The sequence below is a fragment of the Enhydra lutris genome, unplaced genomic scaffold, assembly GCF_002288905.1.
Source record: "Enhydra lutris kenyoni isolate GAN:26980312 unplaced genomic scaffold, ASM228890v2 scaffoldscaffold23, whole genome shotgun sequence".
Classification (NCBI taxonomy): domain Eukaryota; kingdom Metazoa; phylum Chordata; class Mammalia; order Carnivora; family Mustelidae; genus Enhydra; species Enhydra lutris.
In genome coordinates, this window is record NW_019154107.1 from 28926583 (window position 1) to 28951835 (window position 25253).

The following is a 25253-nucleotide window of genomic DNA, read 5'->3' on the forward strand; positions in this document are numbered from 1 at the left end:
AACTGTCACATATCAAAAACAACTTTGCTTTTATACCGAGAAGAAAAACCACGGTGTGGAAGCCACAGACCTCTCTCTCTCTCTTCTAATAATCCAATTTTTTTTTTTCGATGAGTGTGTGTGTGCTGATCATCACGGGGTGGGGGGTTCTCATAGTTTTTTCTGTCTCTTGCTCTCTCTCTCTCTCTCGCTCGCTCTGTTTCTCTTCTTCTTGATTATGAGACTTAAACGGAAATTTTGAAATTTTGGGTTTTTTCTTTGCCCTTTACGAGTCATCTGAAAATATGATTTCTTCCCCTCGCCACAGAGGTGAGAGGTATCAATGAGATAACAGGGCTCATGAGAAACCACAGTTTTTTACACAAAAGTGTGTAGAGTTAGAAAAAAAAGGGGGGGGGGACTCAAATAAATCACGGAGGTGTCCCAAGCAGGCAGAGACACCACTCTGTGAATGTGATGGGACAAGAAACACCAGGGAAAGAAACTGAATAGGGCTGGGTTTCCAGAGACTTTGCCCTGCTCCATGCCTCAGTTTCCCCTTAAGCAGAATTGATATGGTCATCACTGTTCTTACTGCCCAGGGAGGGGGAGATCTGCAACGCGTCTCCCTACAGAAGGGGACATGGAAGTTATTTCACAGAGGAAAAGGCAGGGAGTCCCTCTCTATCTGCCACAATTTACAGAATCTAACAGTCTGAGAATCACTAGCTTCCAGAATCCACTTAGCATCACTGAGCGAGGAGAGGGAGAAAAGTCTCGTCTTATCACGCCGTAAGGTCTGAGAGCTCTAACCTGGAGGGTACCCTACAGGGAAGGTCCCAATGAGGCCCCCAGTGTTAATGCATCTGTCCTCATGAAGCCCAGAGGCACCTTAGGACCCCGACCCTCTCCTACTCAGGGACACCACGATCTCAGTCTTTGCAATTCTCTACTTTGAAAAATCCCAGTTTCCAGGGTTTTTGGATGCCAAGTATCCACCATCCTCTCTGTAGCTGACATTTATCTGTAGTTTTCCCCGGGCCAGACACCGTGCTGGACAAGTCTCCCGAACGATCACGTTCAATCCTCACCACAGCCCTTCTCGGTCCATCTTGTCATCATGGCCGTTACACAGATGGGCCAAACAGAGGCGCGAAGTAGTCGACGGACTTGCCCAAGATGACAGAGCTGGCAAGTGGGGACTCTGCCTTCTTTGGTGCCGGACGGGCTTAAAAACACCCAGGTTTCCTTGGGCCCAACAGTCTTGGGTCTCAAATTCGAGGCTGCAGTGACAGGGAAGTTCTGAGATTTGGAGATTCCTCAGGGGAGGGGGGGCTTGAAGCTTGTGAGGTTTTATGGTTGTCCAAGAGTTGGCAGCTGCATTTCCTTACTTGAGCAGTAACCCCCTTGAGCAGAAGCCCCAGGCCCCAGGGACTTCTCCCGATAAGTCACGGCTGTGGCTCCCAGTCCCCGGCTCCTCAGCACCCTGCGTGGCCCGGGGTTCTGCCATCCAACATCTACTCCAAGCCCTCTGCAAGACTGACTTCAGGCCTGGGGAAGAGAAATTGGAAACCGTTCTTTATACACATGGTACAAACCTAGTGGCCAAGACCCACCCCTTTGCCCCTTCACGTTCCCCCCCACCCCCGCCGCCCCATTTCCCAAGCCCTAAAAAAAAATCCTTAACTATCCTTAACTCTGACTCACCTTTCTGGAAAAGCCCAGAGGGGGCCTGATGGTCTGGCTTTGTGAAGATAAGAAAAAAAAAGTGACTGTATATATATATATATATATATATATATATATATATATATATATGACCTAAAAAAAAAAACCAACCAGCCAACAACAATTAAAAAAAAACAACAAACCCAACCCTCCCTACCATTAGTTCAAAACAAAACTTTCACTGGTTGAGGTTTCTAGGTTGGTGGGACACGTCTGAGACCCAGAGATGGCCCGTGTGTGCTGGGCAGCCAGAGGAGGCACCAAAGTGGGATGAGGTCCTCAGGCTGGAGGCTTGCACAGGCTTAACAGGTATGGTATGTGGTTGGGAGCAAGAGGGTGTGCGGCGCTTGTTGGTCAGGAAGGCATTTTGGGGAGCTGCCTTTAGGGATATTTCCAGGCCCAATGACCCCTTGCTCTGCCTGGACTTGGGTCTGAACGTTACTTATACTTCCTGTGTAACCATAAACTAGGCCAATTCTCGAGGTGGAGGCCTCATTTCTTGCTCCAGGACCTGTCCCCTCTTGAGAGAGGGGACTGGTTTTCTTTTATAAGGTCAGAGGTATATCCTCCCTAGACCATCTCTCCCTTACTGTCATCGGCTCCAGGAGAGGAGTGGCCAGAGAAGTAGAGGGATGACTGAGTTAGGCTGGTGCCCCAGGGGCCCAGGGACCAGGAGGCCACTTGAGTGGGGCTCGGGGTGAGGTGATGCTGCTGCTGCTGCTGCTGAGAGCTGGGACCCTTGCAGAGTAAGAGCTGGGGGGTCAGGTGGACAGAGAGGGGCAGAGGTCACCACCTCCTCTCTGTACTGGACTATATCCTCTTGTGTGGAAGGCTTCTGGGGGAGAGTACACAGGAGTACACAGACAGGTCCATGAAAGTCCCCAGAGAATGGGGGCAGGGGGCTTGGGCAGACTCGGGGGATGGAGCCACGGAGATACCTGAGTGGTTCCAGAGGGAACAGCTAGCTCAAAGGCCCTGAGTGGGTGTGTGTGATTTGCTCGAGGTCTACGAAGGTGGTCGGTGTGGTTACAGTGGTGTGAGCAAAAGGAAGAGGGGGAGAAGGTGAGGTCAGAAAGGAGTTATGGGGGTTAGACCCTGCAGGACCTTGTAGCCCACTGTAAGGACTTTGGCTTTTGCTCTGAGTGAGGAGGAGGCCACAGGAGGGTTGTGAGTAGGGAGGCGACATGAACTGCCTTAGGATTTAACAGGATCCTTCTGACTGCTGAGTATAGAACAGACTATAGGAGTGAAGATGGAAGCAGGGGCATCAGACACAAGGAAGCTACTGCAGTAATCCAGTGACTGATGAAGGCATTGGCAGTGGAGTGGGGAGGAGAGGCTGGATTCATGAAACATTTTGAATGGAGAGCACACAGAATTTGCTGAAGGATGAGAGTCTTGGGGCCAGACCAGGACACAGATAATGCCCTAACTAGAAGTAAGAAAAAAAACCCCTCCAAGTCTATCTTGTTTAAGCCCTACTCTTTTGTGTTTTTTTTTTCCTCTGTTGCTTGCAAGTGAACATATTCCTTCCTGATCCGTGACCCCACCCTGGACACTGAGACCTGATAAGGGGGAGGTTACGGGGTGGGGGGGACCTCCTCCCTCCTCAGGATGTCGCATGTCAGCACCTTGCATACAGTTGGTGTTCAGAAAACCCTCCCAGGAGGGAGGGGGAATTTATGAAGGGTCATACTCAGTGGACCAAAGCTACAACTCAGTTCCCACAGGAGGCAGGACCTCAAAGGAGAGTGAATGAGGAAGCCAGAGCAGCGCTTGTGGCAGAGGAAACAGCAGGAGCAGAGATGGGGGACAGAAAGAGGGAAGTGGGGCCACTTTGGGATGTGGAGTGCCAGTGGGGCAAGAAAGGTAGGACTTTGGTTTGTGATTACATTAGACATCTGCCAATGTGTTCAGCCAACTCCTGGCGGCATACAGTCAGGCTCAGTGTTTTGCTGAGCTGAAGTCAGAAAAAGCTCATTTTCCAGAAGAGGTCAATTTTTCATTTGGCCATTCTTCAACAATGGTGACAAGTCCCGGAGAATGCTGAGGGTGACAACCAAGAATATTCTTGCCTAGTGGCATTGCTCAAGCAAAGGATCCGAGGTGGGCAGGGAAGACCCAGTAACTGTGACAGGAGAGTCCGTTTTGCTTTCTTAGACCTCACACTAGGGTGCAGTCTAGGTCTTCAGGGACTCTAGGCATTCACAGCTCTGGGGCAATGAGAAGTCACGAAGGGCTATGGAGATGGTGAGTCCAACCACAAGAGGCATACTCTTCCCAATAGCTGCGTGCATTCTATGGATCTCCGGCCCAACCACCGCACAGCCCAGACCCCCTCCTCTGGCCTCTTTATTGGCTGTTCATCCTTTACACAACCTCCAACACCCCGGTTGGCTTTGCTCTCGGCCGATCCTCCTCCGTGTCCTTCCAGTCCGCTAGACTTTGCAGCCTTTGCCTATTGGTTCATTTCGTGCTAGCACTGCCCTTTGAGGTCTCAACTGCCTTCATTCTGGGTCCCTCATTGGCTATCAACCATCTCTCCTCCTGGCTCCAGCCTTCACCGTCCACTCCCACTGGCCCTGCCCCTCCAGTCCCGCCTCCGAGGCTGTTCTTACACCGCCCCTTGGGTCTCTTTCTAGTCTTCGTATTCGTTAGTTCAGCCCTAGCACCGCCTCTTGAAGGCAGAGTGCAAGCTCACACGACTCCCCCATTGGCCCGCTGTAGCCATTATCTTTTCGTCATCTCCTCTACGCCACCGGCGCGCGGCTCTCCATTGGCTATTCGCGGCCTCTGTCTTCGCGTCCCGGCGCCTACGCAACCAAGGGATCTCCTGCTTTTCTGGCCGCTCCGTTCGCTCCCCGCTGCCCCCATCGCCTGTAGTCATTCCATTTTCCCCGCTGCACACATGCCGTTCCCGCTCACACTCCCCCACTAGCAGTCCTACTTCTGCTCCTTCCATCCCGGACCCCGCACCACCCCCATTTAGGCCTCCCCATTGATTCCCTGATCATCCCGCCTCCTGCACCGCCCACTCTCGGGCATCCCCATTGGCTGCGTGCTTCTCCTGCACTCGCTTCCCCGCTACGTCATCCAGGCGCGGCTCCCTATTGGCTTTCTGCTCTACCTGTCTTCCTCTCACCGCCTACACCCCCCCCCCCCGCCCCCCCCCCCCCCCCGCTGGCCTTCCCATTGGCTGCCCGCCCCTTCAGGCCCTGCCCCCGCCGGTCCCGCCACCGGTGCCGTCGGTGCCGCCGCCGCCGCCGATATGGCGCGCCCGGCCCCTGTGGAGCCCCCGCTGCGGCATCCCGCGCCCCCCTCGCCGGCCGCGGGCGAGCCCCGCACTTCTGTTGAGGCGGCGGTGGCCCCGCGGAGAGTGCTGTTCGCCGACGAGGCCCTGGGGCTGCCGCTGGCGCAGCTGCGCCGCTACCGGCCGTGGGGCGGGCCCGGGGCGGGCAAGATGGCGGCGGCGGCCGGGCAAGATGGCGACGGCGGCGGGGCTGACGAGGACGACGATGGCGAGGATGGGGATGAAGGGGAGGAGGAAGAGGAGGCTTGCCCTGCGCCCTCGCCGCTGTGCCCCGTCCCCGCTGGCGGGGGGTTTTACCTGGTGCCCACATTTTCGCTGCCGCCCGCGCCGGGCCGTCTGGAGCGCTTGGGGCGCGTCATGGTGGAGCTGGAGGCGCTGCTGCCGCCTCCCGGAGCGGTCCCCGGGGGTGCCGGGGTGTGGGTGCCTGGGGGGCGCCCGCCGGTGCTGCGCGGGTTGGTACGCGTGCTGAACCGCTCCTTCGAGAAAGCGGTGCACGTGCGGGCCTCACACGACGGCTGGGCTTCCTTCTGCGACCACCCAGCGCGCTACGTCCCGCGCAGCCCGCCGGGGGCAGGAGCGGGAGGACCAGGAGCAGGAGATCCCATCCTGGATCCCGGCCTGGGCCTGGGCTTGGGCCTTGGCCAGGCGTCCGCCTCCTCGCCCGACGACGGCGGCCGCACTGACCGCTTTGCCTTCCAGCTGCCCTTTGCTGAGGGCGCGGGCGATGGGGCGCGCCTGGACTTCGTGGTGCGCTATGAGACCCCCGAGGGCACTTTCTGGGCCAACAACCAAGGCCGCAACTACACAGTCCTGCTCCGGATCGCACCCGCTCCCACACCCACTGATGCTGAAGGGCTGCCCCAGCAGCAGCAGCTGCAGCAGCTGGAGCCACAGCCCGAGTGCCAGGGTCCCGTGGAGGCTGAGGCCAGGCAGCTGAAGAGCTGCATGAAGCCGGTGAGGCGCAGGTAATGTCTGCCAGCGCCACCTCCGCCAACGCAGGGCTGTGTCTAGGATGGAGGACAAGCATCCCAACCCTGGAACCCCCTCAGGCCTGCTCTCCAGGACAGGGAGGAGGGCGCATTCAGTCAGTTAGAGTAACGGAGGCCAAACATGTGCTAGGCTCTGTTTTAATTACTGGGGTTTCATTCATTTATTGAATTCCCCGGTAAAACCCTGAAGGAGACAGACATCTTCCCTACCCTCAAGGATCATGTAGGCTCCTCTGGGAGATGGTTTGAAAGAAAGAAAAAAAACAAGCAGATAAGATACAGAGGGATAAGATTAGTTGCTGAGAGTAAAGTGAAATAGGGTAAGGCGATAGTTTGGAGGGAATAGATGCTTTAGAATGTTCAGGGAAGGCCTTTAAGGAGGTGAGTCCTGGATGATCAGAAGAGTCATGTGCAGGTATGGGGGTGGGGTGGGGAGAGTTTGTAGAAAAGGGAACAAGGAGGACTTTTCTGAGGAGGTGCCATTTAAACTGAGTCCTGAATGATAGAGGAGGAGTGGTTATGCACAGGTATGGGAGCAGAGGGAGCTGAGGACAGAGGTCCTAAGGTGAGAATGAGCTTGGTGTGAATGATGAGCTGTGTGCTGCAGTGGACAGAACTTCAGTGATCTAGTAGGGTAGACCAAGGGCTTTACCAGTGGGGGACAGGGGATCTGATCCCCATTTGACAGAGCAGCAAACTGGGATTCCAGAGGGAGAAACTGGTTGAGGAAGTGATGGCGCCTGGCTTTTCCAATTCCACCATGGCTGACCTTGAAGCCTGTGCATCTCTTTACTGTTATGTTCTAGTCCAGTGCGAGGTCTCCTGCAGGATTGAGGGACTGAGTCTCTGCTCTCACAGGGAAGCAGTGGCTCTGGCAGAGGCAGAACCAGATGGGCCTGGACTTGAAGCTCTTGTCCTTTGTTTTTGCCTGTGACCATTCGGAGCCTGGGAGAAGGAGCCACTTAACCCCAGGAGGCATCTTAGGAGACTAGATTTTCTCAGTCAAGCTAGGAGCTCTTTGAAGGTAGCAGCTAGGCCTGATTCTTTTGGGGGACGGGGTCACGTAAGTCTAGTCTGGGAGAAGTAGAGTCTTTGTGCGTGTGTGGGAAATGCACACATTTCCCTGCCTCTGGGAAGGACTGGAAATGGGAATGGGAAAATGCGTTCTGGACCTTGTGTATGCTTGATCAGAAGCCTCAGGCTGCAGCAAGATGTTTGTGGTCCTAGCAAGGCCTTAGGCTGTGAGTGAGTGATTCAGAAAGGTCTAGCTTGGGGCTGGTGGGCAGGCGTGCCCGGGTGTGTGAGCAGGCAGGCAAGTACCCACTTACGGACCTGTGAGCCCCACAGTAACCTGAGACTTAGTGTAAGGGGGCCAGGCAGCATGCCTTCCCTTACAGTATTAAGAGAATGGATTCTGACATCAGAGTGCCTTGGTTCAAATTGCAGCCTTGCCGTCTGTTGGCTTTGTGACCTTGGCTAACTCATTTAACCGCACCATGCCTCAGTACCCTCACCTGTAAAACAGATAATTACAACACCTACTTCAGAGGAGATGAGTAAAAGCACTCAGAACCAAATCTGGCTCATAGCAGTGCCAGAAAGTGTTAGCTAGTGTTTATGTTTAGGGAATCACACATACAGTTCCTTGGATACCCCTCCCAAACTCGGCTCTGCCCATCACCTACTGTGTGGCCTTGCCTCAGTTTCTTCATCTGTAAGCCTCAGTCTTCTCATCTGCTAAAGGGGAATGACAGTCACTTTGGATTGAACACAGCAAACATGGGCAAGGCACTGAAGGATGGTGGTAGCCGTGGAAGAGAATAGTGGTCAGCATTTACTGAGCTGTGTGCTGAGAGCTTCAAGTCTGTTCTCTCCTGAGTCCTGCTGTGTGTGCTCTGTGGTACAGGCGCTCTGGTTATGTGCATTTGATAAAGGGGGGATACTGAGGTAGCTCAGGGAGTGACAGTGCCAGGGAGGACATGCTGGGGACTTTTTTTTTTTTTTTTAACTACTCCAGAAGTTCTGACAGGGTTCGGGAAGAATTCTGCATCTCATTTCTGGTGTTCCCAGCAGGGTTTGCTTTCCTTTTCTCTCTCTTTCTCGCTCTTTTCTGTCTCTTTGCTTTTTGGAGGTATCCCTTTACAAAGTGTAGTGATCTTAAGTATAGGGCTCAGTGGATTTTTACATACATATGCTCGCGCAGCCATCACCCAGATCAAGGTTTGGAGTGGTCCTGGTTCCCAGAAGCGCCTTCATTTCTGTCACTTTTCCCAAGTTGTCTTCCCAGGTGGCTGCATGGGAGACCTGTCTGTAAGGTGCGACAGTTTGGGTAGCCAGAGTTTGGTCATTTTAGAGTGTTAAAGGAAGAGAACCAGAGAAATCAAAAGCTCGCAGGGCCAAGGTGGGTGGAGAGGGTGTTTTTCTTTTAAAATACATGGGTGGTTTTAAGGAGAAATTGAAGCAGCTCGTTCAGACAATTGTTTTGGTATCTGGCCCCGGGTCTGTGGTTCGTAACATGACTTGTGATATTATTTTAAGTGGGCAGATGGCTTTTTGATAGCTTCTTTATCTTTTGATCTCAGCTCTTGCAAAGGGGAGGTTGGTGCTCATTGCAAGATCAGCGGTAAGATTTTCTTTGTAGGTCGGTGGCTTTCTTGGCGAGTACATTTCAACTTATTATTGTTTTAAAAGCTGTGTGCTGCCCGGGACTTGGAGCACTGTTGAAGAACAGCTGTCCCTGCGACCCAGCCCTCTTGGGAACCGGTAGCTGGTCGCAGGGGATAGGCTGAACGTGTGGGAGCCCTGTGGTAGAGGGCCTTGTTCAGAAGTACTGGCCGCAGCCGCCGCCCCCCCCACCCCCGCCCCGAACTGGGCATGGCCACGTCAGGTGGGGGCACAGGGGAAGTCTATGGGACCAGGCTTTTGATAACACTTAGGCTTCGAGATGATCCATCAACAAGCATTTGTTGAGGGCCTACTATGTGCTGGGCACGGTGCTAGGTTCAAACAGGGAAAAAGACGCAGACTGGCACTAAGCTGTCGAGGGTTTTGTGGTGGAACTGGGTGGGAGAGGCAGGGATGGAGGGCTTGGTGTGTGACGCTTGGCAGAGACCCTACTCTGTGCTGGGCATTTTGCTGAGGGTTCGCGTGCAAAGGCCTCATCTAATCCTTTCAGTATTCCCCTTGAGAGAGACTGTTTTTATCCCTCTTTCCTGGATGAGCAAACTGAGGCTCCCAGAGTCCAGAGTCCTAGGGCTGGTGTCGGGAGGAACCCTCCTGGTCTGCCTTGGCTTAACACCCTTAGGAGGTGTCCTGTTCCTCTTAGAAAGACAAAGAAAGCCTCAGCATGGCCTTCCAGCATCCCCCTGCCCTGTCCCCCAGTCTGTCCTCCACAGCTGCTAGTCTCACATCCCACCATCCTCTGCCTTCTGAGCTCCTGTCACTGTGGTCTTAACAAGGTGCCTTGCCCCTTACTGCCTCAGGGCCTTTGCCCATGCTGTTTTCCATCACCAGGAATGTTGATCCTGTACTCCTTGCGGTCTCCTCGTTTTGATCCCTCAGTTCTAAGAGTGCTTCCCCTGGAAAGCTTGTCCATCCCAACATCCTGATGTTTTCTTAGCATGGCCCTGATGTTTTCATAGTGTGGATTAGCCGAGCCCTGCCTGAAAATGTCATGTAGCAGAACAGGTGTGTGTTGCCACAACTTTAAGATCATTTCCCACCCCCCCTGGCAGTCCTATTCTATTTTTCTGATCCACTCTTGTCTCCCCCTTGCTGTGACTCTTTTCAAATGTTCTTTACCTTCAGACTTTACTTCCTGCTTCAAAAAACAAAAAGAAGCTGAAAGGATGGAACTCCCCATAGCTCACAGCCCCCCAGCGTGCAAACTAAGTTCCCTCCCTTGTGTTACAGGGGAGGAGGGGCCCCTTTTACTGCCTCAGGCCAGTCTCCCCATTTGTGCTCTGCAAGTTCCATTTTCTGCCACCTGCTCCAGAACTTGACCCTTTCTCTCCTGGCAGCTTTGTTGGCCCCCCTCGCTGATCCTCTCTTTTGGCCTTTATACATGTTAGCATCTCTACTGTCTGAAAAACCTGTCCTTTGACCTCCCCTCTGTCCCTGCTGCTCCTGACCAGCACCTAACCACCCCTTCCTCTTCAGTGCTGACCCCTCTCTGAAGAGTTGCTGACACTCTCCTTTTCCATTTGCTTCAGCCCCCCACATCTACCAGATTCCAGAGGTGGTTTTGGTTTTCTTCTTGAAGTTGCTGAGCATTCCTACTTAACACACGGTCTCTCCCTTTCCTTGGGACCACGCTCTGCTGCTTTTCCTCTTAACCCCCGGCCCTTCTCCTTGCTCTTGCCTTCAGCTCACATAGCCAGGCTCCATGTCTCTCACTTGGCTGGTGTCCCAAAGATGGGTCCCATGTTCGAGATTGAATTCATCACCTCCCCAGCAGTGTTCCTGAGAGGCCTCTCCCTGACCCCTCCCTTGCTTATCTTCCTTCTAAGCATCCTAAGCCCATCCTGACCCTGGAGTCTGGGCCAGGGCCCTTTGTTCCAGGGCATTCTTCCTTTCCTGAAGGCACGGACCTCAGTTTGTAGTTAGACCTTCATTAGGGGATTATTGGATGACCCTCTCTGCCCTCTTAGACTGTAAGCTCCGTGAGGGGTAGGGACATGGTCTGCTTTTTGTTCACCTCTGTATTTCTGCAGGGCCTGCCACGGTGCCTGGCACTTAACAGGTGCTCAATAAATGTTTGTTGAAAGAATGAGTGTGAGTTATTTTTTTAAATGTCTTCCTCCACACGAAATTGTCAGCTTGCTAGTTGGGTGTGCTCCCCCTTGTGTCTCCAGGGTCTGTCACTGGGCTGATGCACGGTAAGGCCTCAGTGATTTTTAGGTCACCTGTTGCTGACTGGTTGGGGACACAACTTGCTCTCTGAGTCGGCAGCCTTAGGGGAAACCAGAACAAACAAAGTTGAAACAGGACAGGCCAAGGGCCGTCTTAGTTGTCCAGAAAGTCAGGATTGAGTGAGAAAGCCATCCTTTTGTACTCCACCGACAATTGGTAGGGCATCATGGTTAAGGATGTGGACTGAGGCCACACACTATGGAAGTGGTGGAGCTGGACTCTGGGCCAGGGTGGTCCTCCTCTAGTTCCACAGTTCCTAAAGGCTATACCAGGCTGGGTGGTGCGTCTGACCAGTGGGGCATTGTCAGGCAAGTTGCTGTCCTTTTCGGAGCCTCAATTTCCCTCAGTGGGAATTTGGAGGGGATCGCTGTTTGTTAGCACTTTATAGGCGATGTTCCACTATTTTCTCAGTCTACCCCACAGCCCTCTGGGGTGGCCATTACCATTATACCTTCCTTACGGAGGAGGAAAGTGAGGCATCGAGAGGTTAAGTGACTTGCTCCAGGTCACACAGCTGGTAGGTGGCAGAGCTGAGATTATTCAAAGTTACCTGTTCTAACCCTTCATTGAACTGTGAAATCAGTTTCCTGGATCCCAACCAATATTAAAGAAAAAGAAGTAGCATAGGAAATAGTGTGCATCACAACACGTAGTACAGGTAAGTGCTGTTTCACTCAAAGGACATCTGTTTTTCAGTTTTCTATAACTGTATATTTACACATGTATGGGGGGTGCTGGCTTATGATGTCAAATGTATTTCTTACTGTGGGTCACCGCCAAATGAATGACGTCCCTGCCATAAAAGAAGCTCGTGGCCACGATAAACTGCTCTCTTCCCTCCCAGCCCGCCGGAGGGGCTTTGAGTCCCAGAGTTGACACTGACACAGACCGTAGCTGGGGAAGGCAGAGCAGTGCCCGCCCCTAGAATGTGGTGGCTTTCACAGCTGCTTCAAACCCTGTTCTTGTCAGAAAGCAGATGGCTGGGGGGGGGTGGTAACCAGAATCCTGGGATTCCAAGTATCACAGGCAGGTTTCTGAAGCCACCTGACCTCCTGGGGAGTCAGCATTATCTTCGAGTTGACTGCATGGGAGCTGGGGTCTGCTGAGTTTCCCTTTGGGTTTCAGCACATGACCCACTTTGGGCTTGCCAAGTTCTTTGAAAACAGCGTCGGGGGTACTCCCAGAGGACTCGGGGTGGCGGCTGCAGTGCTGTGACTGCTCTGAGAGTCTGCTTTGTTCTCGCCCATTGGGGGTTGTCAGCCCTCCCCCGCTTGCACTCTGGTGATTAACTTTTTTGTTCTGTCTCGGCTGGCCCAGGCTGGGGCTGACGGCACCTCTTTCTGAAATCTCACCTTCCGGTCTCCCCGCATGTCGTCTGAGGTCAGCGGTCGTTGAATTTCCTGATGGCAGGAGGAATTTCACACCTAGGAGACTGGTGTGGTCCCTTTTAGGCTGCACTGTCTTAACTAGTTTTTGAGAACACCCCAAGGATGCATCCTGGGTGTGGGCCCAGGTTCCCGGGCCTGCCCCTGGCCCACTACTGCGTTTTGCCCTGAAGGAGATAGCACGTGGCATTTGTGGGGCTGGTGCCAAAAGAGCAGGTTTCCTTCTCGAAAATTAGCAAGCACCCTGGAGGTACAGTTTTGTTCTTAATCTCCTCCCTCCCAGTTTTTCTAAGAACCCCTCTTCTCTGTTACTGATCAGTGAGTCAGTATACACTTGTACTCCATTTCTCTTACTATCCTCCTTTTGATCAAAGTCATAGCTGCCCCTGAATGTTTACTGTGAAAGACAGTTCAAGGATATCTAGGTTTTTTTTTTTTTCAGCCCACAGTTTCGAACAGTCTTCAAAATGGAGCCTTCTTTGGATTGTTATCAGTGTGGTGTGTAGTTAGTGGGTGTAGAGACACGGTTCCTTGAGCCTCAGTTTCCGCATTTGTAAAAAGGGAAGGGTGTTGCTTTGAAGGATAGATGTGAAGGTTTTCAAATGACTTGGTGTATCAATGAAAAGGGCCCACGTTGGAGGAGATGAACGATAAATGCTTGTGCCTCCTGCTTTCATTCTCTGACTTCAGAGATATGGAGAGAGCCCTGTGTACTTCTGCTGACTTTGTGGATCTTGGGATCGGCTGAATTGCTTGACCTGATTTTTGGAAGCTCCCCCTCTTCTCACGCTCCTCTGCTGCAGAAGAGATGCTCTGGGGGCTGAGGGATTTGTTTTGTATTTGTTTTTCCTCTCCTTCCTAAAGCTGAACTGTGGAATTCTTTTCCTTCTGGTTGGCTGCATCCTGTGTCCCTCCCCACCCCACCTTTTCTCTCTCAAAGACATCTAGGACTCTGGAGTGGTATTTCAGAGCCTGGTTGTACATGTCAGCACTGGGCCAGATGGCAGGGGACGGCTTGCCTAGTCCTGCCCCTGGGAGGGAGGGCTACCCTTATGTTTGTGGGTCTTGTGAAGAAGCTTGCTATAGAAGATCCTAGAAAGGTAACTTTTTCCTCTAACGAAGGACTGTGCCAGCAAAAGAAGTCTTCAGAAATCGTGTTGGGCCACAGGTCCAAAGACCTAGATTTTAAACTTACTGGGGGGACTGGCGCAAGACCAGGCTGGTTTGTTCCAAATCCCCCTTTCTTCTCTGTGATGCTTGGGAGTTGGTGGCCAGGATTCTGAGTCACTCACTCCCGGGCCTGGTAATATTCAGATTCAAATACCTTTGGTGGGATGCACGAGCCCTAATCCATAGAGAAAGACAGATAGTCCCTTCTGGAGCTTCCAGACTCTAGATCCATGTACCTGATTCAAATTTCCTCCCTGAGGGACCTTGCCGCGACTTCCGTGTCTGGTGGTCACCTAGCCACATGTCCCACGAAGGCAGGGAAACTGGGAATGAATATATGGGCAAAAGGCAGGTCCAAAGAAAAGCCTGAATGAATGAAGAGGGAGAGATCTTGTCTGTTATTGCTGCCCCCCTCTACCTACTTCTGGAAAGGATGGGAGATGACATTGGGGTAAGACCCCAGTTTCCCCCCCCCCCCCCCTGTCCAGGAAGCAGCAGTTTGTTGATCAAGAGCCTGGATTTAGACATGGGAGCCAGAAGGCTTAGGTTTTGGTCCTTGCTGCCTGACCTCGAGCTGTTTCCTCAGCTTCCACGTCATTATCTGTGAGATGCGGATAATACTACCACCCACTTCACAGGATTAAAAGTACCTACCTCACAGGATTATTGTGAGGCTGCGTTAATAGATGTGAAAGCACCCAGAACAGTGCCGAACATCATAGAAGGTATTCTATTCGGGTCAGCTAGTGATCCCCGGTTTCTGAGAGGCAATTAATTATGTTTTTCAAAAAGTTGCAACCATCTGCAGAAATGTCAATGTCATCATATTACCTTTTAGGAATGAGAAGGTCTGAGCAATTGCCTCAGCTCCTCTCCACCTCTGCTCATGTTTTTGTTAACGCTTCCCTCTCATTTGCCTTAATCTGTAAACATTTGGTACTCATTTCTGAGAATGAGAACAGTGATTTCTCCATGATCCCTGTGACCCCACCCCTGGGAGAGACTGGGTGAAATACACTTGCCTTATGCCACTTAGACGGCGGGGCCTGACTTGCGTTGTGGAGGAGGACCAACCTTAATGAATACCCACGGTCGATTCAGCCCCCTGCTCCGTGCCAGACCCTGGTGTCTGGCTCGATGGCCTTGACTGCCCTGTGCTTGGTGTGTATATCCTGACTGTCCTGTGCTCCATTTTAAGGTGAGGAGGGCGAGGCTCTGAAAGGTTAGGGGGTCGGCCAGGTTGATTGGGTGACGGGGGGCATGTTGGTGGAGGGACCCAGGTCTTTGTGACCCTGGGCTACTTCCTTTTTCTGCTGGCTTCCTTCCTGTCCTCCAGTTGCTTCCTTCCTCCTCTTTGCTGCTTTTCTGAGTCCCACAGTCCTCACCTGGCCTTTCTTGGAGAAAGCGGGTTCCTCTACTGCTAGGAATATACCCTAAGGAAATGATCCAAAATGCTCATATAAACCATGCCCAGTAGTGTCTGCTGGAGTCTGCTTCGTGAGAGCAGAATGAAGGCAACAAGCGAGCCGCTCAGGAGGATGGGAGTGGGTTACAGATGTCACGGTGAGCCACTGTGAGGGTAAACGGCCACCTCAGGTGTTGACAAGAACATATAGTGATGCTTCATGTGGTTGCACGGACAGTGCACGGACAAAGCCAGCTGTGAAATATTGTCTGCGGAAGTTAAGTTGATTTTGTAGAATATCTGGAATGAACTTGTCCTTCATGGTCCTAGTGGTTGCCTCTAAGCTGATGTGTGACTTTTCCCCCTTCTCTATGCTTTTCTGTGTTTCACAGCATTTCCCCAATGTGTCTGTGGGACTTTTCCAATCAGGGTTGGGTAAAAAGAGGTGGCAGAAGGGAAGATGGCCACTGTCCCTTGGGAGTGGGCTGCCACGGAGGCTCGGAAGGGGCCGGTGGGTGGCAGAACTGGCCTCTCAGGGACATCAGATCCATGCATTCTCCCCTTTGCCCCTGACAGGCCCGCTGAGGAAGAGCTGAGGATGAGGAGCTCAGAGGACAGCACCCCTGCTGTGGGTAAGCAATTGGCAGGCTGTGGGGGTTTCAGCTTCTGCGCACTATTCCTTTCTTTCTCCCTGTTTTCTCTATATGAATTAGGAGGTCCCCTCTGCCTTCAACTGTCCCAGATAGCCTCAGAGACAAAAAGCCAAGTAGCCCAAAGAGTAGCCTTTCTTAACTAAACCTGGCCTGCCTGGACACCAGCCTCACCCCGACGCTACCCCTTCTCTTCTCTCCCGCAGAGCGCCCTAATGTCCAGGAGTCAGTGGGTCCCCTGGTGGCCCCCACCCCTCTCCGCCCATGGCCTCAGATGACGCTTCAGGTAAGCAGGCCCTGGCAGCCTCTGGATGGACAGCCCAGTGGGAGACTGGGTGGTGGGGGCCAACTTGCTCCAGGTCTACCCTAGGTCAGAGCAGAACCTGAGGGCAGAGGGTGGACAGCCGGGATTCACCCGAGCTTTTGTTATGTTAGCAAACATTTATCAAGTGCTTGCCCTGTGCCGAGCAATCCTGGGCACTGGGAAGCTGGGAGTGACCAAAAAAGAGGTCTACATTTTGGTGGAGTGAGACATGACAAAACAAAAGAATAGTTAAAATATATGCTGTTTTAGGTAATGATGAGTGCTAAGGAAAAAAATAAAGGGATGGGGAGTGTGTGTGTCATACATGTGTGCGTGCACATGCGCATGCATACGGGGGTGGGGGGAAGGTTTGTGAGTTTAGAGCAGACGAGGCCTTCATGGAAAGTGAGATTTGAGCAAAGATTGGAGAAGGTGAGAGTGAGCCACATGAGTAACTAGGGGAAGAACATCCCAGGCAGCTGCAAAGCCCCCCAGGCACGGCCATGACTAATGTGTGAGGAACAGCAAGGAGCAGTGAGTGGCGGTGGCGGGGGGGAGTTGGGGAGTAGCAGGAGGTGAGGTCAGACAGATCACATAGCATCTCGTGGGCCTTGGAGAGAACTCGGGCTTTTACTCTGAGAGACAGTGGAGCCACGGAAAGGTTGTGAGCGGAGGAAGGCCATGATCTGACTTAGGATTTAACAGGCTCCCTTTGGCTGCTGTGAGTTCAGTAGGCTGTAGGAATGAGGGCAGAAGCAGGGGGACCATACAGGGAGGCAACTGCAGTGGTCCGGGCAATTGATGCCAGAGATGACAGGGGAGATAGAGATTCTGGAGATATATGTTAGAAAGAAAGAGAGAGAGAGAGAGAATGTGTGTATGTGTGTGTTTTAGTACAAAGGTTTTCAAACATATATAGAAGGAAAGAGACTAGTATAATGAACTCACATATTCCTGTCACCTAGCTTCAACAAATTTCAGCACATGTCCATTCCTACTTTTTCCATACCCTCTCTGCCCCATCCCGCAATTGCCTATGGAATTATTTTGGGAAGAAATCCAGACATTATCTCATCCAAAAATATTTCAGTTTGTATCTCAGAAAATTAAGCACTCTTTAAAAAAAAAAAAACACACAATGCAGCATCATGCCTCAGGAGATCAACAGTTAGTCCTTAGTATCATCAAATATTTGATCAGTGTTCAAATTTCCTTATCTCATAGATGTTATAGGATCCAAACCAGGTCAACACATTACATTTGGTGGATGGGTCTTTTTTAGATTTTAAAATCTCCCTCACTTTTCTGGCAGTTTGTTTGTTTGTTGAAGAAACCTTGTTTGTCCTGTAGAGTTTCCCACAGGCTGGTTTTGGCTGATTGTATGGAAACACATTTCTCACTCTTTTTTTAATCAATATGTTAATTCCACTTAATTAATGTGATCTATTAAATCCAACTAATCCACTTTAAATTGATTTATTAAATACCATCTTTTATTATGAAACTAATTTAACTAGAATTGATTCTATTTAATTCTCTTATTCCCATTTCATTTAGTAACTGGAATTCTTTTCCAAGGAAAAACGTTCTCATATCAACCGTTTGGCTGCCTTGAGGGTATATAATTTGTATTGAGAAAGCTGTATAAATGCTTAATTTTTTCCCTTTTATTTACCAGTTTTCAGAAGAATTGAACTTCTCCAAAGGTGACCAACTAAAGGATTTTTGGTTTTGGTGTATTATTACTAACTCGTGAATTTTAAGCATATTTGATAAGTTTCCACCCATTGCATCTATTTACTCATTTTGATGTTTAAATTGAACTCTCTCCAGTCAGTAGGAACTTGTTTACGTTGGTTCCAGAGTCCTTTTGAACACAGTCCCATCATTCTTTGACCACTTCTTCAGATTCTTGAATGACAGTGTGTCCGAGACTCATTTTGTACTTACCCTACCCACAGCCATTTAGTTAGAAAGCTCTGGTTCCTTTTAGGGGAGAATGGTATTTAGAAACTAGAATCTGGGTGCTCCGTGTGCTTTCCTCCTGCTAGATAGGCCATTGTTTCTAGGCTTTGTCAAAATAAATGTTTTTGAAAGAGAAAATACCTGAATTCATGTGGATATTCTGGATCTGTTTTAGAGGTCAGCCAACAGTACTTACGGAGAGCCATTCACCAAATGTTGGGGCCCACTGCCTTCCTTAGCTTAATGATCTGCAGGAAGTCCCCTTTTACTCCATCTGATTTGGTTATGTTAATAAAGATGACATAGGCTTTGGCATTTGGAGCATTAGAGAGGGCTCTTTAAGGAGGGTGTACCTGGAAACACAGGTGGGGCTGGGTGTGGGCTGTCACCAGTCTCACTGTCTCTGCCTGTCCCATCCCCTCCTCTACTTCATTCCTCTTCCTTTCTCTCCCCTCCTGCCCTACCCCCCCCAATGGCTCTAGGTTTCTGAAGTTACAGTGACTGGCAAACCCCCAGAGGAAGGTGACGTCCCCAGAAGCAATCCGCCTGTGGCTTTCACAGAGGTCCCCCAGGCACGGGCCATCAGGATTCTCCCCTCTTCCTCTCTCTGTGGCCTGGGTGGCTCCCCCAGGGACCAGGCCTCGGGGCCCGATGCAAGTGAGGGGGCAGCCGGGCCTCTTCTGGAACCCAGCCAGCAACAGGTGGAGGCCACGTGGGAAGTATCGCAAGAGAATGGAGGGGGCCGAAAGGATTCCATGGTGGGGGCCTTAATGGATGAACCCCCTGGGGGTCTGGAGGTTGTGGGTGGGTTGGAGGAGCTGCTTGGTGAGGACACCATTGACCAGGAGCTGGAGCAGCTCTACCTGTCCCACCTGAGCCGCCTGCGGGCCGCTGTGGCTGCAGGTGGGGTGGGAAGTGGCGGGGAGGGCCCCACAGATGGGGGAGTATCCCCCAGCCATCCCCTGGGCATACTCACGGACCGAGACCTGATCTTGAAGTGGCCTGGCCCCGAGCGGGCCCTGAACAGTGCCCTGGCTGAGGAGATCACCCTGCACTATGCCCGGCTGGGGCGTGGTGTGGAGCTTATCAAGGACACTGAGGATCCTGATGAGGAGGGGGAGGGCGAAGAGGGACTCTCCATTGTACCCTCCAGCCCAGAAGGGGACACCCCCAAGGAATCACCTCCAGAAATCCTCTCAGGGGTCCATCCTGTGGTAGCCACTATGGGAGATGTGTGGTTCCCGTGGGCAGAGGGCTCGGGCTGTGACAGCCCCGTGGTTCTGGGTGCAGAGGGTCAGTTCACTGGGGCTCCGGAAAAGGGGATGGGCAAGGACACCGACTCTCTGCGCATAAATAGGGTGATGGCTGGGGTGACCGGGCCCCCAGGGGAGAAAGAAGGCCAGATGGAGTTTACCACTGAGTGGGCAGACAGCTTGGTTCCTAGATCTGGTAAGGAGCCAGCTGCTCCAGTCCTACTGGGGCAAAGTTTGACCCTCCTCAGTCCCTCGGGGGCTGAAGTCTGTCCTTCTAGCCTGGCCAGGCCCCATATGAGCCCCCAGGATGAAGAGGGTGCAGGCCCAAACCTGGAGCCCCCAAAGAAGTCTCCCACCTTAGCAGTCCCTGCAGAAAGTGTGTGTGTATTGCCTCCCCAGCTGTGGGGGCCCTTGACCCAGACTCTGGGGGTCCTGGCTGGGTTGGTGGTGGTCCCTGTGGCTCTGAACAGTGGTATGTCCCTCCTGGTGCTTGCGCTGTGCCTCTCTCTGGCCTGGTTCTCATAGAGGCTGCTTGTGTGGGGTGTAGCAGTAACAGACTTCCCCCCTCTCTGGGGTGTGGAGAGAGGCCGTCCCTGCACTGCACCCAGGGGGTTCAGATAGGATGTGTGGCCTGTATAGTGAGGGGTCTTTTGCTTCTGAGAATGCCCAACTGGAGAGAGACCTTCCCGTCCTTGAGGAGTTGTTGGCACAGGGCTCCCTGTGGTGATGCCTGTGGAGGGGAACAGGGCACGGTGGACGGTGTGAGATAACTTTCAGAGAGGAACTGGGCATGTCCTCCCTTCCCCCCCCCCCAAGCCTGTATTTATTTTTGTATAATTCTCTGGACGAGGGCGAGTGGTCGTGAGCTGGTCTTGGGGCACAATTACCCAGAGATATATTTATTAACAGCCAACCTGTGCAACCTGCTGGAGCTTTATTTTTAATTTAATTTATATAGAGTACCTATTATTATATGCCACAATAGAGCTCTATGAGAAATGATGTGTCTTGCTGTACAGTGTTCTCCCGTGTGGGCCTGAGTGTGTGGGGTGGTCCTGTTCTATGGGAGGGGCGGGTGGGGAGTTGGCCATGGGACACGGCCATGTCTGCTGCCACAGCTTCAGTACGTGTCACCTCACCTTATGGTCCTGCCCTGTGTGGTCTGGTGGTCTTTGGAGGGGCGGGTCCTTTGGTCTTTTCTATATTCTGCCAGGGAGGGAGGAAGAATGATTGCCATGTGAGGGTTTGGTGTCGAACACACGGCTGCGGCGGTGGATGTGGTCAGCTGTAGATGTGGGAATACTGGCTGCGAATAAGCCACAAGGTTTTGAGGTTCCTGGGGAAAAAAAAGAAGCCTTTGACACCAGGAAGGAGACCCTTCTGTCTCCAAGATTGGGAAGGTCTCAGAAGGGACAGAGGAGTTAATGTGCTGTGAAGAATTCATACCAGAGTTGCTGTCCACAGACTTTGCCTTTATAACTCAAAACAGGAAACCCAGAAGCTTTGAAAGAAAGGATAGATATATTTACTGCATGCAAATAAAAATCTCTGCATTAGCACAACAAAACACCATATATTTATTTACTTGCCTTCGCAACAAAACTTTACACCAACTTTCTTTCATTCTTCTCCAGGGCTCCCCTGCTTTTCTGAAACAGCCCCAATCAGATTGTTTGCCCAGCCACTTCAGCAAAAATCCCTGATGATATTTGATTGGTCCATCAACAGCCACATCCCAGATTTCATCTTCCTTGACCTATTGGCAACATTTGACACAGCTGGTCATCTCCCCCACCTTGAAATCTCTCTTTACTTGGTTTCTGGGACACCACACTTGCCTGGTTTTCCTCTTTCCTTGTTGGCCACTCTTCTAGAACAGGGCCTGGCACCTAGTAAGTCCTCAATAAATGCCTACTGATTGAAATAAATGAGGGAACAAATAAACGGATGTGGGAAAATAGAGACATGGTTAGAGAGCTTAGCTGGGCATTCAGTGGTGACAAGCTCAGGTCAGTTCCACAAATGTGGACTGACCACCTCTTCTCTGTTCTGAGGACACAGAGGAAGGATCTCACAGTCTAGTGGGAGAGACAGATACAGAGAAAGGATTTTAGTACAGTGTGGTTAGCTCATTAGCAGTGACGGGGGCTTCAGGACATATGCTCAGCCCAGTGTGGGGACTCTGGAAACCTTTTGGGAGGGCATAGTGCCTGAACTGAGTTAAAAAATGAGAAGGAATCCAGCAGATAGTAGAGGGGAAGAGAGGGCAGACCAGTCAGAAGGAATAGCATTGCAGAGGTTTGGAAGTGGAAAACAGGTACTGAAAACAAATTCAACACTCACTCATTTCATCTGTCTTTAAATGAGGATATTCTCACTTGGTCAGATATCAAAAGTGCAAACAAGTGTCCGTGGTCTTCCACTGATGTGATTATTTGTTCAATGTCCAAAAAGGCAACTTTCTGCCAACTGGATTGAAAAGTTAGATACAGGGGCGCCTGGGTGGCTCAGTGGGTTAAGCCGCTGCCTTCGGCTCAGGTCATGATCTCAGAGTCCTGGGATCGAGCCCCGCATCGGGCTCTCTGCTCGGCAGGGAGCCTGCTTCCTCCTCTCTCTCTGCCTGCCTCTCTCCCTACTTGTGATCTCTCTGTCAAATAAATAAATAAAATCTTTAAAAAAAAAAAAAAAAAGAGGAAAAGTTGAGCAGTCCTATAACCATTAAAGTAACAGAACCTATAACTGGAAGTCTTCCCATATGGAAACTCTGTGCCCAGATGGCTTCACTGGTGAAACACTCAAGGAACAAATAATTCTGATTTTACAAAAGCAATTCCAGAGTGCCATAAAAGGGAGCATCTAATTCGTTTTATGGGGCTGATAGAACCTTGATCCTAAAACTTGATGAGTGAAAAAAGAATATTATAGATCTCAAGAAAATATACAAATACCTTAAACTAACCAGCTGCCTATCTTGGTCTGCTTAGGCAGCCATAACAAAATAGTGTAGACTATGTGGCTTGAAAACAACAAACGTTTATTTCTCACAGCACCGGAGGCTGGGAAGTTGAAGATCAGAGCACCTGAAGATTTGGAGTCTGGTGGGGACCAACGTCCTGGTTCATAGATGGCTCTCTTCTTGGGGTGTCTTCACATAGTGAAGGGGCAATGTTACTCTTTGGGGTTTCTATTTTTTTCTTTTTAAAGATTTTATTTATTTATTTGAGAGAGAAAGAGCATGAGAGGGGAGAAGTTCAGAGGAAGAAGCAGACTCCCCGCAGAGCTGGGAGCCCAATGCGGGACTCGATCCCAGGACTCCAGGATTATGACCTGAGCTGAAGGCAGTGGCTTAACCAAGCCACCTGAGCCACCCAGGTGCCCACTCTTTGGGGTTTCTTATAAAGGTACTCATCTCATTCATGAAGGCTCCACCCTCATGATCTAATCACCCCTAAAGGCCCCCACCTCCTAATACCATCACATTGGGGGTTACGTTTCAACATACAGCTTGTGAGGGGACACAATCATTCAGTCTCTAGCACTGCCTACATTCAATACATTTAAAAAGTGTAATATGACCAAGTTGGATTTATTCTAAAACTGCAACATTTTTATTTAACATTTAACATTTGAGCTCAGGCAACAAAAAGTTGCTTCATTAACATATCAAAGGAGAAACCACAATAATCTCAATAGCTGTAGAGAAAGCATTGGATTAAATTTAACATCTATTCATGATTTTATTTTTTGAAAGATTTTATTTATTTGAGGGGGGGTGGGGGAGCAGAGGGAGAAGGAGTGCTGCGTGCAGAGCCCAATCTCACAACCCTGAGATCATGACCTGAGCCAAAATCAAGAGGTGGATGCTTAACTCACTGAGCCACCCAGGTGCCCCTCTATTCTTGACTCCAAAAACCTTAGCAAGGGACAGCTGGGTGGTTCAGTTGGTTGAGCATCCGATTCTTAATCTCGGTTCAGTTCTGATCTCATTGTAAGTGCAAGCCCCACATTGGGCTCCACACTGGGTATAGAGCCTACCTAAAACAGAAACAAAGACAGACAAGCAATAAAAACCTTAGGAAATCAGTTGAATACATTTTCTTAACATAAAAGATATCTATCTACAAGGATTTACAGTAAACTACATACTTCAAATGAAATTTTAAGAGCTCTGACATTTGAAATGTGTCAAGGATGACTGCTATCACCATTTCTTTTTTTAAAGATTTTATTTATTTATTTGATAGACAGAGATCACAAGTAGGCAGAGAAGCAGGCAGAGAGAGAGAAGGAAGCAGGGTCCCCGTTGAGCAGAGAGCCTGACATGGGGCTCGATCCCAGGACCCTGGGATCATGACCCGAGCCGAAGGCAGAGGCTTTAACCCACTGAGCCATCCAGGCACCCCTGCTATCACCATTTCTACTCAGCATTGTACTGGAGGTCCTAGCAAGAACAGTAAGGCAAGGAAAGGCAAGGAAAAGAAATTAAAAATATTCAAAGATTGGAAATGAAGAACAGAATTGTCATTATTTATAGATGATACCATTGTGTATATGGAAAATCCAAAATAGTCCATGGACAAATTATTAGAATTATTAAGAATTTAAAAAGATTTTTGATACAAAAATCCATATTCAAAAATCAATTGCTTTTATTTATTTAGTTTTAAAGATTTTATTTATTTATTAGACAGAGAGAGAGAGAGAGAGAGATCACAAGTAGGCAGAGCAGCAGGCAGAGAGAGGAGAAAGCAGGCTCCTAGCTGAGCAGAGAGCCTGATGCGGGGCTTGATTCCAGGACCCTGAGACCATGACCTGAGCCGAAGGCAGAGGCTTAACCCACTGAGCCTCCCAGGCACCCTCAATTGCTTTTATATCCTAGCAACAGACAGAAAATTTTAATAAAGATACCATTTATGAACTACTTAGAAGTTAACAAAAGAGGGCAAGATCTTTCTTTTTTTAAAAGATTTTATTTTGGGGGCACCTGGGTCGTGCCCCAGGATCCCATGGTCTTGGGGTCAAGCCCCACATCAGGCTCCCTGCTCAGGAGGGGGGTCTGCTTCTCCCTCACCTGCTCCCCCCGCTTATGCGCTCTCTCTCTCTCTCTCATCAGATAAACAAATTTTTAAAAAGATTTTATTTTTAAGTAACCTGCACACCCAATGTGGGATTTGAACTCATAACCCTGAGATCAAGAGTTACATATTCTACTGACTGAGCCAGCCAGGCACCCCAAAAAAGCAAGCTCTTTTAGTTAAAAAAGTATAAAACCTTATTGAAAGATATTTTATTTTATTTTATTTTTTAAAAGATTTTATTTATCCATTTGACAGATCACAAGCAGGCAGAGAGGCAGGCGGTGGGGGGTGGAAGCAGGCTCCCTGCCGAGCAGAGAGCCCCGCGCAGGGCTCGATCCCAGGACCCTGAGACCATGACCTGAACCGAAGGCAGAGGCTTAACCCGCTGAGCCACCCAGGCGCCCCTGAAAGATATTTTAAAAGACTAATTAAAGAGATATACATGTTACTGAATGAAAGTCAATGTCATAAAGCTGTCAGTTCCCTCTGAACTGTTTTGTAGGTTCAGTGTAAAACCAGTCACGATTTCAATAGATTTGCGTGTCTGCATATCATAGCAAGTTAGTTCTTAAATTTATGTGTAAGTGCCAACTAGCCAGAATACCCATACTTAATTTAAGGTATAGCGATTAAGATGGTGTGATATTGCTGCAAAGGTAGACAAATACCTTTCATTGGAAAGACCAGTGGTCTCAGAAAAAGACCCACTTACATGTAGACTCAGAATAGGTAGCCAATGAGGTGTTGTGATACCAGTGGGAAATGGTTGGACTTCCAATAAATGGAACAATCCGTTATCCATATTGAAAAAAATGAAATTGGATCCTTACAACACAAAAATAACTCTAGACATTTTCAAAACCTAAATGTGAGAAGCAAAACCAAAGAGCTTTAAGAATTTAATATAGAAAAATACCTTTATATACTCATGGTAGAAAAGTTTTTCTTAAGACGCAAAATGCTAACCACAAATGACAATTATAAAACATTCAATTACATTAAAATTAAGAATGTCTATTGATCAAGAAACACCATGGGGGTGCCTGTGTGGCTCAGCGGGGTAAAGCCGCTGCCTTCGGCTCAGGTCATCATCCCACGTCCTGGGATCCAGTCCACGTCGGGCTCG

The 25253-nt window shown here is 50.2% G+C and overlaps 1 protein-coding gene across 2 annotated transcripts; it reads left to right on the plus strand.

The window, feature by feature from the left end:
* Positions 1-4975: 4975 nt before the first annotated feature.
* Positions 4976-20784, plus strand: LOC111150486 (protein phosphatase 1 regulatory subunit 3F). 2 transcript variants are annotated; one of them, XM_022507955.1, is made up of 4 exons: positions 4976-5982; positions 15454-15509; positions 15734-15813; positions 18279-20784. In XM_022507955.1, the coding sequence occupies exons 1-4, from the start codon at positions 4976-4978 to the stop codon at positions 19572-19574; spliced, it is 2439 nt and encodes an 812-aa protein (XP_022363663.1). In that variant the 3' UTR covers positions 19575-20784. The 2 variants fall into 2 exon arrangements, with proteins under 2 accessions (XP_022363663.1, XP_022363665.1); XM_022507957.1 differs by having other exon boundaries at positions 15454-15498; positions 15720-15813.
* The last annotated feature ends 4469 nt before the right edge of the window (positions 20785-25253 follow it).

Coding starts and splice junctions, on each gene's coding strand:
- LOC111150486 (XM_022507957.1), top strand. CDS start 4,976: ATGGCGCGCCCGGCCCCTGTGGAGCCCCCGCTGCGGCATCCCGCGCCC. Junction 15,499..15,719: donor AGGAGCTCAGAGGACAGCAC/CCCTGCTGTGGG, acceptor GCTACCCCTTCT/CTTCTCTCCCGCAGAGCGCC. Junction 15,814..18,278: donor GGCCTCAGATGACGCTTCAG/GTAAGCAGGCCC, acceptor CAATGGCTCTAG/GTTTCTGAAGTTACAGTGAC.